Here is a 14213-nt window from a genome sequence, read left to right as displayed (position 1 = left end):
AATTTGATCTAACTCCTTTTTTGACATTGAATAAATAATGAATTCTTTATCTATTTTACATTAATTTACTTACCAGGGGCAGGGCAGTTGTTTTTATAAAAAAATTGGAGATCTTCACTATACGTAAGCTGGATAATGAATAAGTGCTGTTATATCTCTATTCTTTTATTATCTTTTACCTATTCGTGTAATAACATACAATTTTAATTTAAATTTTATCTATTATTATTATTATTATTATTGAGACGCTTGGTCGCCCCTCCCCCCGAAATGTATTTCTAGATACGTGCCTCACCAAGGACTGTAAATATTCTCAACTCCGCCTCTTGTCACATGCTATCACAATTGGCACTTTTATGAAGTGCCATGCATCTACACGCTACGGATGGGCATATATCAAAGCTCTATGGTATTTGCAACCTATGATACCGCTCTCAAAAGACAGAGTGAAAAATATGTACTGTTCGATACAAAATATCAAACTTCTATTTATGTTAGCAAAGTTTATTTGTTCTTTTTTAAGATAACTGTTTTTTTGGCCTTGCAGAGCGGTCAGAAACTGGTTGCAAATACGTTCTCACGTCTCATGTCCATGTCAGTCGATAATGATGGAGCACCAATTTATATGTCCTATTCCTAAATCTGATAAAAAAATAATAATAAGGATGAATATTTGAGTTTTTAAGACCACTTTATGGACACACAGGCTAATCGGTACTGGACGCACAGTTTAAATTGGAATCCGAAGCACAATGTTCCTCCATAGGATATCGAACTCGGGATCTCTGTATTACAAGGCGACGGGAAGGCGTACATCATACATCAACCAAATTTTACCTAAGGTAGCTTTCAGACTGGAGCGACAAGCAACATGGGGCTCTGTCTATAAGAAAACATCACCAAATACCACTAGGAAAACGTCCCAGTACGAGCGACACGCAAGCAACAAGCAACACTTGTCTCTTAAAGCTTTCATATGTAAATTGAACCTTTCAAACCGAAGCGGCTGGACCATTTTCTTCTCAATATCGTGCATCGTATCGCCTCGGGTTGCTGGCAGCGCATGCGCAGTGAATTCTATTCCATAGTGTAGATGAGGCCCGTGTCGCTTGGGTGTGAAACTCCCGTGTTTGTATTTGTGCCAGGGAGAGTCAATCAAAACCTTCATTTGTTTTTGTTTCTTATCTAGTAGATTTCTGTATGTAGGATTGCTCAAGTTTGCTGCATTCACCTATTGTTGCTCCACATTTGAGTTAGTGCCTGTATACCTTAAGAGGTCCACGTGCAGTCACTTAAGAGCACCACTGCGAAGGCCTTTCCACCCATCTGCTGGCGTACTGAGTCCATTGTCGACCTTTCTCCTGCATTCCTAGACTTACTGGTGTGGTAAGCATGCACAGAGATATTGAGTTTTCATTTGCCGAGAAATTTCTGTACGTTTTAGGCTGACAGAGAGCAAGGAACCACTTCTCTTCACTGACGTATGTATAGGAGGCGCCATATTTAAAATAACAAAAATGGTGTTTTGAAGCTCACTTGATTAGTATTGCAGCCTTGAGGTCGTTTTGTAAATAGCAGTGGATACCTCACGTAAATTTGAGCTGTGTACAGGGTGATGACTTTTTTACAACCTCATTTCCCTGTATCATAATTTGATGAGCTTTCATTAAAGATTAGATAAAATCTTACTTTCAAGGTGATTAGATAAAAAAAAACCTCACGCACAAAATGATTTTAAAAATTTTATTTATCAGTTTTTTTGCCCACTTTTTGAAGTCACTGTAAGCAGATATAAAATTGAACACAAGCTTTAGAGTCACATATGTACAACATTATATAGGGTCATCAAACACACAAGGAAGTCAATTATTCACGATAATGTCATTGGACAGGATGAATCTCAGTGGGAGGTTGTCCTTGTTGCGGCAGGAGTCGTGCAAGTCTTGCATAACTTTGATCGCACGGTCACAGCACTGGTTGCTTCGGGCAATGTTGATTGGAGATTCATCTGTTTTCCAGTGGATTTTCAAGCATTTGAAACCTGTTGGGTAGTCATTCAGAACTGCAGATAGTTCATCAAAATCTTCAGCGCGGAACAATTGACTGCTGAACCAATGGTCAGCCCATGAGCAGGAAATGAATGAACAAATTTTACGTAGCCTGTTGCGGGTTTCAGGCATCAGAATAAACGCAAGACGGGCTAGAATGGCACGAGAGTTCCATCGTGCATTGCTGATGTTTGGGATCTCTTGAAACTTCACGAAGGGGATCTCATTCCTGTCAGTGAAGTGACGGAAGACACGAGTGAGGTGGTAGAGAAACTTCATGTCGTCTCTCCAGCCGCCTGTTTCCTTAATCTCAGCTTTATCGTTGCTGAAGGCTGCTTTCAATTTATCATAATTGCTCATCAAATCCTGCACAAAGAAGTACTCGATGTTAGGTGACTTAGTCGAACCATGGAGCTCATCGTCCATGACAACGCGAAGAATGCGATCCAGCACATGGTGCTGGCAACTGATGAACTTGGGTTTGGGGTGACCTTTCTCTTCGAACATTTGCTGCAGCCGAACAACAACACCTTCTTCATCTGAGCAGCTCTCGTGTAGATAGCTTTGTGGATTGCTGACTGACATGGGGTTGGGATTTCAATGCCCTCACCAGAAAGCTGGCGGCACACCTTTGCTGCTCCGTGGGACGACAGCTTTGAGCTTGTAACAAGGCGTCTTGCAATGCCTGTTGGGTTATGCTTCCTCGTGCTCGTTGATGCTTCATTCTCATCCTCCCAAGGACTGTCTTTGCTGTTGTCGGATGAGTCCGTGTAACTGTCGGAACAATCAGGTGGCGCTGAGCTGGTAAGTGTTGACACAGTCGCTTCCATTGCCTTCTTTCGCTTGGATGGGTGGATTGTCTTTACACTAGCACGTTTGCAACTGGAATAACCAACATGGCCCTTGCTCTCAATTTGTAGTTTGTAGAGGTTCTCATCCTTTTTGCACATCCATTCGCCTTTCACCTTGATCACGTCAAAGAGTTCATTCAATGAATCAAAGTTTTGTTTCTTTTTGCATCGCTCATAGTCTTTCAGAAGGTTTGCTAGTTTTGCACAAATGGCTTGATCAGATACATGCGGGAAGCAGGCCCGTAGCTAGAATTGATCTCCGGGGAGGGGGGGCTCACGGGCTATCAGGGGGGCTCTGTAAACCAAGTCTAATTTTCAAAAGTTTAACAGTATTAAATGAAGGTAAATTGTGATAGCGACCACTACCTGGTAAAATTAGTAATGAGGGAAAAATTGATAGCGGTGCAAAGAAACGAGATGGCCAAGAGAAAGAAGTGGAATATGAAAAAAATTAAAGACGAAGAAGTTATTAGTGAATATGTAAGTAAGGTACAGAGTAAACTGAAGGAGAAAGAGAATAACAGACTTCGAGTGGTTGAGGAAGAATGGGAAATAATAGAAGGAGTGATAAAGGAGGCAGCACAAGAAACTTTTGGAGAAGAGAAAACTAAAAGGAATGAGTGGTTTGGTGAAGAGTGCATACAGGTTAGAGATGAGGAGAATAAAGCTAGAGAGAGAATGCTACAGAGGGAAACTCGAAGTAATACTGAGAGGTATAGAGAACTAAGAAGGAAAGCACATAGGGTATGCAAGGAAAAGAAGAAAATGATGTATAAAAAGAAGATGCAAGAAATAGAAGAACTAAATCAGCAAAGTGAAATAAGAAAATTCTATAGAGCTATAAATAGAATGAGAATAGGATTTGAGCCAAGAATAGAAGTATGTAAGGATAAGAATGGGAAAGTAATTGTAGAAGAGAATCAGATACTCAATAGATGGGCAGAGCACTTTAAAGAGATTTTGAGTAAAGTGGAAGATCAAGAAGAAGAAGAGCAGTATAATAGGAATATACAAAATATCATGAGGTACAAGTACCTAGTATTGAAGAAGTTGAATTTGTAATGAATAAAATGAGTAATAATAGAGTTCCAGGCGAGGATGAGGTGATAATTGAACTTATCAAACTTGGTGGTAACGCATTGTTGGCAGCAATACATAGATTGATTGTAATGATATGGGAAAATGAAACAATGCCACATAAATGGAGATCTGGAATAATATGCCCAATTTATAAGAAAGGTGATAAATTGATATGCGGAAATTACAGAGGCATCACACTTCTTAGTGTGGTCTATAAGATCTTGTCAGGATTGATCAGTGAGAGAATAAAATGTTACACAGAAGATATACTGGGAGAGTACCAATGTGGATTTCGCCCTGGCAGAAGCACTACTGATCAGATTTTTATAATTAGACAGATGATGGAAAAGCTTTATGAACATGATGTGGATTTGCATTTTTTATTTGTTGACTTCAGGCAGGCTTTTGACAGTGTTAATCGAAATGAACTGTTTAAGGTACTTGAAGAGTATAATATTCCCCTCAAAATAATAAGACTAATAAGAATGACTATGAGTGGTACTAAGGCACGAGTGAAAGTTTGTAGTACACTGAGTGAAGAGTTTAAATTCAATACAGGAGTGAAACAAGGGGATGGCCTTTCGGCAGTATTATTTAATCTAGCATTGCACAAAGTAATGAATGTAGTTGATCAAAAGGGAACCATATTTGGAAAATCCAGTCAAATATGTGCATATGCAGATGATGTTACAATCATTTCTAGAACAATGAGAACACTTAAGCAAATCTATGAGCAAATGGAAAGAGAAGCAATAAAAATAGGGCTCAATGTAAATGAAAAAAGACAAAGTATATGAGAATGTCTAACTCTGAGATCAGAAGAGCACCTCAAGATCTGACAATTGGAGATAATAAGTTTGAGGGAGTTCCTTGTTTTAAATATCTGGGGACAATGGTATATAGTGATAATGATATGAGTAAAGTAATAAAGGAAAGAATACAGGCAGGCAATCGTGCATATTTTGCAAATATGCAGTTGTTTAGAAATAGACTGATCGCAAGAAATACAAAGCTTAAAATTTATAAGACACTGGTACGACCAGTTGTCACTTATGGATCAGATAATTGGACTTTGAAACTGTCAGATGAAAATGCTCTCAGAATATTTGAGAGAAGAATATTAAGAAAGATATATGGACCTGTGAAGGAAGATGACGACTGAAGAATAAGATATAATGCAGAGCTAGATGATTTAATAAAAGGCCAAGATATAGTGAGATTTGTCAAAGCCCAGAGAATAAAGTGGTTGGGGCATGTGGAGAGAATGATGGACGATAGGATGCCAAGAAGAATGTTGAAAGAAAAGCTTCACCACGCAGGAAGAAAGGGCAGACCACGACTTCGATGGATAGATGACGTCGCTGCAAACTTGCGGACAATGGAAATTAAAGGATGGAGGAGAAGAATTGATGATAGATTGGAATGGAGGCTGATGGTGGAGGAGGCCAAGGCCCACCAAGGGCTGTAGAGCCAGAAAGAGAGAGAGAGAAATGAAGGTAAATTACGTGTGGGGGGGGGGGGGGTCATTAAGTTATATGAATTTTAGAAATATCATACAAATAGTAAATTTGTAATACACACGAAAAAAATGCACAATATTCAATCATAGTGCCTACAATGCATTCCACCCCCGTCGGAAGCAATGAAACACCCTTCGTTCCCAAATCATGGGAGCTGTTGACCTTTGACGCAGATGCGGAGGGAATTTGCATGATGACATCAAAGTCTCAGATTTCTGTCTAAACGGGAGGTCGCAATAGGGGAAGTGAAGGTACAGATAAAGAAGCTGCCCTATGAAAGAACCTTCTAGAGTCTAGAGAACAATCTTCAAAATACTTGCCGCTACTTATACTTCTTCTTATAAATAAGATGAACAAATGTATTAGCTGTTGTTCATATCTGTGAATTTATCCTTCATGAAAGTTGTGAGCAAAATAATATCTGCTGTCTACATTTTTACTCTTCACTGCAAACAAATTACAGATAATAGTTTTGCCCAATATCCAGGGGGCTGTGCCTGGAAGGCTGACGGCAGTTCCAGGGGGGCTCAGCCCCCCCCCCCCCCCTGGCGCCTGCCTGGCTAAGGGCCTGGCGGGAAGTTCAATGTTTTGCTCCATAGGACTTTAAGCTCAACAACAATTAGACCGATCCTCTCTCTCCGTTCTTTGGCAGTGGATTCAAGACATTTGAAGCGTCCAATGACGTGTTTTTTCAGGGGCATGCCACTCCGTTCATTCAAGGGTGCTTCATAAATTACCACGTTGCCTCTTCTTGATGGCGCTTGAAACTGAACTAAGTTCTTTGTCCAGGTTTCCTTGTTCTTCTCCGTGTTAGAAGAGCTCTTCTTGAACGACATGTTGTCTTCTACTCAGCAACTGAAATAGAAAAGGCGTTAAGGTAAATATTAAATACGTAACAAATTAAAGAAACTGTTATTGAGTTTCCATATATTTTATTTAAAAACAAGCAAAAAAAAATATGGGAAATAAAAAAAACAGACACTAATAATATATTAGATGCTCAATTATAATAAGCGAGAGAGTTCAATGTAGCTCACCAAATAATACAAGGATTTCTTTATAATGTACTCTGGATAATGCGCAATTGCGCATTGCGCAATAGTTATAATAAGGCAATAATAATGTTGACACCAAATTAATCTAATTAAAACTCAACTACCCGCTTTGAACACCTCGCTTATATAGCAGTTTATGCCACACTGCGAAACACCTGAAGAAAATTTTAGTACTGTACAGAAGCTTCCCGAGTAATTACGTCACCGTGACGTCTCAGTCCGGCCGGACGGCGCACAGCGTTCTGTGATTTTCTGGAATATTCCATACAATTCTCTGGTGCATAAATTATTGCACAACTCCGTTTGCTGAATTATATTATATATGAATATTGTTAATACAATTTTATGAAATGGTAAAATGGCATACATAAAATTTAAAAATGGTTTGTGTGTGATCTTTTTCAATATTTCAATGGAATATACCTCATTTCAGTCATTAATAGGCAAAAGTTCATCCATTTGTGCTACAGGAAATAATTTTTGAGAAAAAAATGAAAAAGTCATCAGTACAGTCTGCCTGGGGACTAGACCTACAGTCTATCTACATGTAGTTTGGTTTGAGTTTCGTTTCAAGTGTACTTTTATGAACACATAGGCTAATTGGGACTAGACCTACAGTTTATAGTGGGATCCGAACGACTATGTGTCTCCACCTGCGACGACGTTACCACTAGGGCATCGGGAAGTCCTAAACCCAAGTGTACTTTGCTTCGGTTCCAAACTTCCCTAAAGTGTTATAAAACCCCACTCTTACCCTATTCTCTGTCAATGAATGCTGTCCATTACCCAAAATGAATAAAAACAAGCGACACTGTGACATGTGAACGAGAGAAGTGTTAAATTCACAAAATATCTTCCCTTAATGACCTACCCTGCCGTACGAACAATAGAAAAGATATATGATCAGGGGATACTTAACTGTTCAGTCGATCTAGTCCCTGTTCTAGCCCATAAAGTGCACGTACGCCAGTGTTATCTACGGCGGGGTGTTTTTTGGTTACGTTCCAACTCCCTTGTTTCTGTGGGGAACTCAATTTACCATCTTGATGGAGGACCTCCTGAACTCGATCATAAAACTGTGCGAGGTCGAACCTCCTGCTTCCAGGCATATAACTTTACCAGGATTAGTTCATTAACTAGAATTTGAATTAAGAGAAATCACTGCTGGGGCTTCCCCTTGCATTTCTGCTATATCTTTCTCTCTTGTCCGATTGTTGGATGAACGATTCGAAATTTAGCTTCTCAGAATTGCACGCTCGTAGGAAATTGTCACATATTCGTAAGTGTCCACAAGAGGTCACTACTTGACCTCGGTCCTGAGCCCCTAGGCTATCCTTTATTTTGGGCCCTACCTAGGCACGTATCTAGAAATGTTTTTTTTGGGGGGGGCAAATCATATGTCTCAAAATAATAATAATGTTTAAACTAATCTAATTATAAATTAATTAAAATATTCAGATTAATTAATAGTATGTTTTATTACATCAATGGGCAGTACAAGAATAGTGATATAACAACACGTATTCATTATCTACTTTAAGTGTAGTTAAGGCCGGCAAAAATTTGTAAAAAAAACTGTCCTGGCAAGAAAATTAATGTCAGAAAAAGAATTGAATATTTATTGAATATAAAGAAAGATATTAGTCCAATTGACGAAAAGTAAACTTCGTGGTGATATTTTATGAATGTTATGTTATAAGTGGTAATAAATGTTGCACATATCTTCTTTGATACTGTTATTCTAATTCGTATGATTACAATATAATCCTTTCCTTCCAATAAGTCTGGCGGAAATAAATAACCCTCGATGAAACAAGAAGTATATTTTCATTATTTTTTTTAATTTCATTATTTAATTTTTGCACTTAGTAAGTCTCTCGGCGGGGGGGGGGGGGTCCGGACCGATCTCCTGGATCCCCCTTAATACGTCCTCGGCCGTAATGACATTATCATCATTAATATTATTAACAATTTTGTTGTTTTGGCACTTCGCTTCCACTAATTGCATGCTCTCTATACACTTGTAAACTTGAAAAAAAATATTCATTAAGCTTCGATAAAACAATACACTTACATTTAGCAAGAGAACATTCACCTAAAACTGTTTTCTTCTAGCTTTCATGGCAGCAAACTGATGAATGAGAGTCAATTTCTTGCAAAACGATGTCAAACTATTATAGAAAACAGACGCTGAATTTCTGAGGGAAGTTTTAAATCTTTCTACAGGGTGTTTCCGGGTTGATGATTCAAACTTTCAGGGATGATGGAGAAGGGCACATGTATCAATTTGAGATAAGGCACCCTGGTCCGGAAACGACTTAGTCGAAAGTTATAAGCGAAAATCGGTGGATGAAGATGTAATATTCTTATTACCTGCACAAGTTTCACAAGCTGTTCCGTGGCCAGCTCAGTCACCTGAACTGACCCCACTTGATTTCTTCTTGTGGGGTCATGTGAAAAGTCTTGTGTACGAGACACCTGTAGTACACTAAAGAGGATCTCCTGGCAAGAATTCTCGCTGCCTGTGACATTGTTCGAACGACTTCGGGGTTGTTCCAATGGGTACGTCAGAACTTTGTGCGACGATGTCATGCCTGCAGCGAAGCTGGGGGACGCCACTTTGAACAACTGTTGTGAATGTATCAGCTTGTGAAACTCGTGAAGGTAATAAAAGTATTACATCTTCATACACCGATTTTCGCTTATAACTTTCGACTAAGTCGTTTCCGGACCAGGGTGCCTTATCTCAAATTGATACATGTGCCCTTCTCCATCATCACTGAAAGTTTGTATCATCAACCCAGAAACACCCTGTAGAACAATGAAAGACCCTCTCCCTACTGCCATTTGATGGTAAAATACTCAGAAATTTTCAGAGCAATGTCAAGATTTGGGAAAAGCACTGCTAAATGTTTCATGTAAGAAGTTATTTAAACAATCTCTCTAACTTCTTTCTTGAAATGAGCCACTAAAAGGACTTGTTTTATCTTGCTATTAACACAAATGAATGTTACCTCTGCAATGTGTCAAATATAATGTTATCTTTTCCCAGGAGTTAAGACTTGAAAGCAGGGTGCCAAATCATTTAAGACTGGTGGGGGGGAGAAAGATCTTAAGCTACAAAACCCCCTCTCCACAAAAATACATATAAATTATATGATATACATATTTATAATATTAAAAGTAAAAATTAATTATTAATAATAATAATATATTTTTAATTTAGTTACTCAAAAATGTATAAAGTAGCAAACTATGTCCTTTACTAACTACTAGTTAAAGATGTTAATAAATTATGAAATATTTGAAGTGGTTTTATTATGTGTAAATTTTTATTAAGTTTTTGCTTTATGTTAATATAAATCAATTAATTTCATATTATTGTTTTGCATTCTTGTTTTACTTTTATTGTGCGTACTGATATAGATGATCTCTAGAGAGAAAAAGCATTGAACACTCACAAGTACACTAATTTGTGTATGTATTCAATATTATTCTTACTACAGTATATTTGAAATTAAAAGTAATTGTTTATCTTTTGTTTGTTGTAACAAAAACTCTACCCCCCCCAAAGGTTTTGGTGGGGGGGATTTTTGAGGCCAAGATTGTTGGTGGGGGAAATTTCCCCTGTCCCCTCCAGGATTTCGCACCCTGCTTGAAAAAGAATGTTGTAATTAGGGGAGTTTTCAACTTGAGACGAGTCACCATTATTCAAAAGGCACTTTTCTTTCAAAACAGCATTGTACGATACTGTATCATTTGCGTTGTCTACGTAGACTTGTAAACTATAAGCAAGAGTGATCTATTTATGGATTTCGCCCAGACAAGAAATTTAGACTTATGGTCCACGACACATGACTGGTATCAGCCAGGCACAGACCTCCTTAAACATTATCTGGAAATAAAACACACACACACACACACACAGAGATATATATATACACACACACACACACACACACACACAGAGATATATATATATATATATATACACACACACACACACACACATATATACATACAAAGAGAGATAGATAGGGAGAGGGAGTGAGTGAAAGTGTTTTCTGGTAAAGGCACATTGCATGGTAGTTTAGATTGCACTCTGAACTAGGTCCCAGTTCAGATTAGCCTATCTGAGCATAAAGAACGAAAAATCATGCAGGTTGTTTTTTAAAAAAAAGTATCTTCATAATTTGTAAACATTGAATTCTATCTGATCTGTGTAATATGAGTGTGTGCATGTTGCGTGCATATGCATGGTTGGTTAGTTAATTGATTTGGTTATTTTACATCGTTTTTCTGCCACTTTTGGCTAAACGCAATGGTGGGATGAATCTGATGAAGAGACACTCCACTCAGAAAGAGCACTTATGCCCAGGCTGGGAGGCAAACCAGGGATCCCTGGCATTGTAGCATGCATGCTATGCTAGCCACTCCACCACAGAGGGCTATGTTAACATATAGATAAGTGCATTTATTATTTGTTTCAATTTAATTTTGATATTTCCATTCTGTGCATAAAGTTGACTTTTAAATATTAATTATTGATTTACGAATGTCCCAGAAAGCACATTTGAAACGTGCTTGTCAAGTGAATATACTTGTATGAAGCTTGCCATGTTTGTCTTTGCAAAGAATATGATGCAAGTACAAGCTTGCGTGCTATCTTAGATTATATCATTCCACACTATTACAGAGAAAGAGTACTTACTACACATATAATGTACTACTATATACATACCCATATATAGAAGAATCTTAGACATAGGAAGTATTTATATAAAATACAAGGAAAGTGAACACTTTTCAATTTTCAGCAATAAGATATTTTAGTAGTTTGATTTGATTTAATTTTTGTTATTTAGCGTTGCTTTTCTGCCACTTTTGGCAAAATACAATGATGAGAATGAGTGATGATATGATGAACACTTATGCCTAGGCTTGGATTCGAACCTGGGACCCATAGTGTCATAGCATGATGTGCTAACCACTCTGCCACGGAGGTTGGTAGATATTTCAGTAAGAATTAACTTAAAAGTAAGAGAAATATCATGATAAACTTTATTGATAGCAAAATATATGCATATTTTATTCCTACATAAGTAAGTACAAAAAATAAACTCACTTCATCAAGTATTAATAAAAAATTTACTGTAATAGAATAAAGAAAAATATCCTTCTCAGAATTAAACTTATCAGTCTATAGTTGCTTTGGCACTTCTTGACCTCAAGTACTAACATCTAACGAAAAAACAAATATTATACTGTTAATAACACAAATACAAAACAGTTATGAAAACACAATTCTCAGAATTAAACTCATGTCTATAGTTGTTTTGGCACTTCTTGATTACCTTATTTACTAACATCTAATGAAAACACAAATAGTACACGTTAATAACACATACAATACACTTATGAAAACATAGTTCAAGGTTCTGAACAAAATGTACAAAAACAGATCACTGTTCTCAATGAACTGTATACAATTATATCTGAACATGTTGTTATGGGAAAAAAACTAAAATACACACTCACATGTAACATGTAACTTAACAAGTATTGCATCTGTTCTCACATAAACACTGCAAATACAGTAATTGAAATTCGAGGTTCTCTTTTCTACTGTGTATTTTAAAGGTCATAATCTTACATAAAGTACTGATGTACAATGAACACAAGACAAGTGCAACAGTAACTTTGTTATAATTTGCACTGTACATAAAGTTATTCCGTACACTCAGTTCAAATTTTTTAAGCATATAAATGGAAAGTATGCTTATTATGTGAAGAATTACTTTTAATTATTGTATGCATTGGAATATCAAACATTGTTTCCTTGCTGACAGTGTAACGTCTGGGAACATGAAAACTTAAATCTTAAAGATTTTACACCTTGTGAAAATAAATTAAAACTCTGACCTTTATACTGGCACTTAACTGTAGAAAACATTCGGTAATGTCAACAACTCTTCAAAAATATTACTCATATCTTTTTTAAATTAAAATTAACGTGAGTTACCTAGAAACTACGATTATCATATGTTTATCACAATAAGTAGGAATATTCCATTTCAATCACTATTCATGTAACAGCAATCCGTTATTTATTGTAGAAACTCATAATTTCTTATTTTTGAATTCCAGTGCAATCTTTACACTAACATAATTTTCAGCATTGGATTCTTCTACTTCATTGTTCCAAGTTTACTGAATAATCTGCAGAAATTTTATCTACTACTCTTGTCAAATATAATTTTAAATCAACTCTCCCATTAGGAAAAGTAAACAGAAAAATCACATATTATTTTGTACTCAGTTTACGATTGTTCATAGTTCATAAACTATCTATTTGAACTTGGCATGGAAATGTACATAAAGCATATATAGTTTTCCTACCCTCAATGCGACTTAGTAAATTAACTCTTACTAACTTAAAAACAGAAAACAATTACGCTTCGTCCTTACTAGGAAAATTATGCACTTACTGGTTTTTCCTTTTTACATAAAATAAATGCTCACTTTTAGTAGCAATAAAATCACATTGTCGACATACATAACATGTGGTAATGTAAACTATCGACACCGTCCATAGCTTATTTTTACATGTAGCTTCAAACTGCTGCCAGCATATGCACCAATAACAGCTGGATCAATCATTAGGCACCGTTTTTCATTCCACAGCTTGGATCTATCTTCCAGATATGACTGGATGTTGCCCCTCCAGGAGTGTGGTTTTCCATCTTTCCCAACGACCTCCAAGGAACCCTTGTATCCGCTCGCTTTACCTCCAAATCCTCCAGAAAGCATCTATGAGGAAAAAATTGCATAACATTAGAATAAGGCCATGGTTGGTCCCAGGTGTTATATATAATCACAATATAAATATTATTACATTTAATGGACAATTAATTTATATATTTTGTTTTATTACCTAGCAATAAACAGAAATTCTTGAAGGTTAAAACCAAGAATTATAGGAGGCTAATAAAAAATTTCTATATTATTGTTTCCTTTCATTTCCATTATGTGCCACTGGTGCAATGTTTATTACACTTAATTACAAAATTGGATGTGTTTATTATTAAACTAATATTTTACCTATCAATGTGGCAATTTTAATTATATCCAATAACATTTTCTATCATACTTTCCTTTGTTTGCTATTCATTGATTTTTGTCTCTGCAGTGAATATATAAAATAATATTCCCACTTTATGATTTCATTCTACGCATATAATTAAAAAACGAGTGCATATTACCTATTTTTGATTGAAATATTTGAACACTATTTTTATGTTGTTCTTTGTTTAGCATATGCTTGAAGTGATTTTGGATATTTTTAAGTATGTCAAAACAACTCATGAAGTCAGGAAAAATCAATCAGTGTTTAACTGGAAGCACCATCCTATAATCTTGTAATAAATCATACACAAGCAATTATTTTTATCTGGTGTGGGATCTTCTGAAGGGCAGGGCCCCTGGCAAGTGCCCATGTTGCCCCTAACTAGGGCTGGCTCTGGTTGGTCCATTGAAATACCGCCAACCTAATTCTCTACTCGAAATGATACTCAAATGAGCATAAGAAATATATTATCAACTAACTTGAAATGTATGCAGAATAAAAATGGAATCTTTTTGGCCACAATCTTCATGACA

The 14213-nt window shown here is 36.6% G+C and overlaps 2 protein-coding genes across 2 annotated transcripts in view; one reads left to right on the top strand and one right to left on the bottom strand.

The window, feature by feature from the left end:
• LOC145998777 (A-type potassium channel modulatory protein KCNIP2-like) overlaps positions 1–14213 on the top strand; it is a 759206-nt gene that overhangs the window by 27052 nt on the left and 717941 nt on the right. The window lies entirely within an intron of this gene.
• LOC145998769 (uncharacterized) overlaps positions 11593–14213 on the bottom strand; it is a 52717-nt gene continuing 50096 nt past the window's right edge. Inside the window, exon 5 of the mRNA XM_083135353.1 lies at positions 11593–13364. Within this exon, the coding sequence (XP_082991479.1) occupies positions 13131–13364 (234 nt within the window). The 3' untranslated portion in view covers positions 11593–13130. The remainder of the gene's footprint in view (positions 13365–14213) is intronic.

The sequence above is a fragment of the Lepisma saccharinum genome, chromosome 1 (assembly GCF_977018435.1).
Source record: "Lepisma saccharinum chromosome 1, izLepSacc3.1, whole genome shotgun sequence".
Taxonomy (NCBI): domain Eukaryota; kingdom Metazoa; phylum Arthropoda; class Insecta; order Zygentoma; family Lepismatidae; genus Lepisma; species Lepisma saccharinum.
Note: the sequence above shows the minus strand (reverse complement) of the source record. Positions and strands in the feature narration are given on the sequence as shown.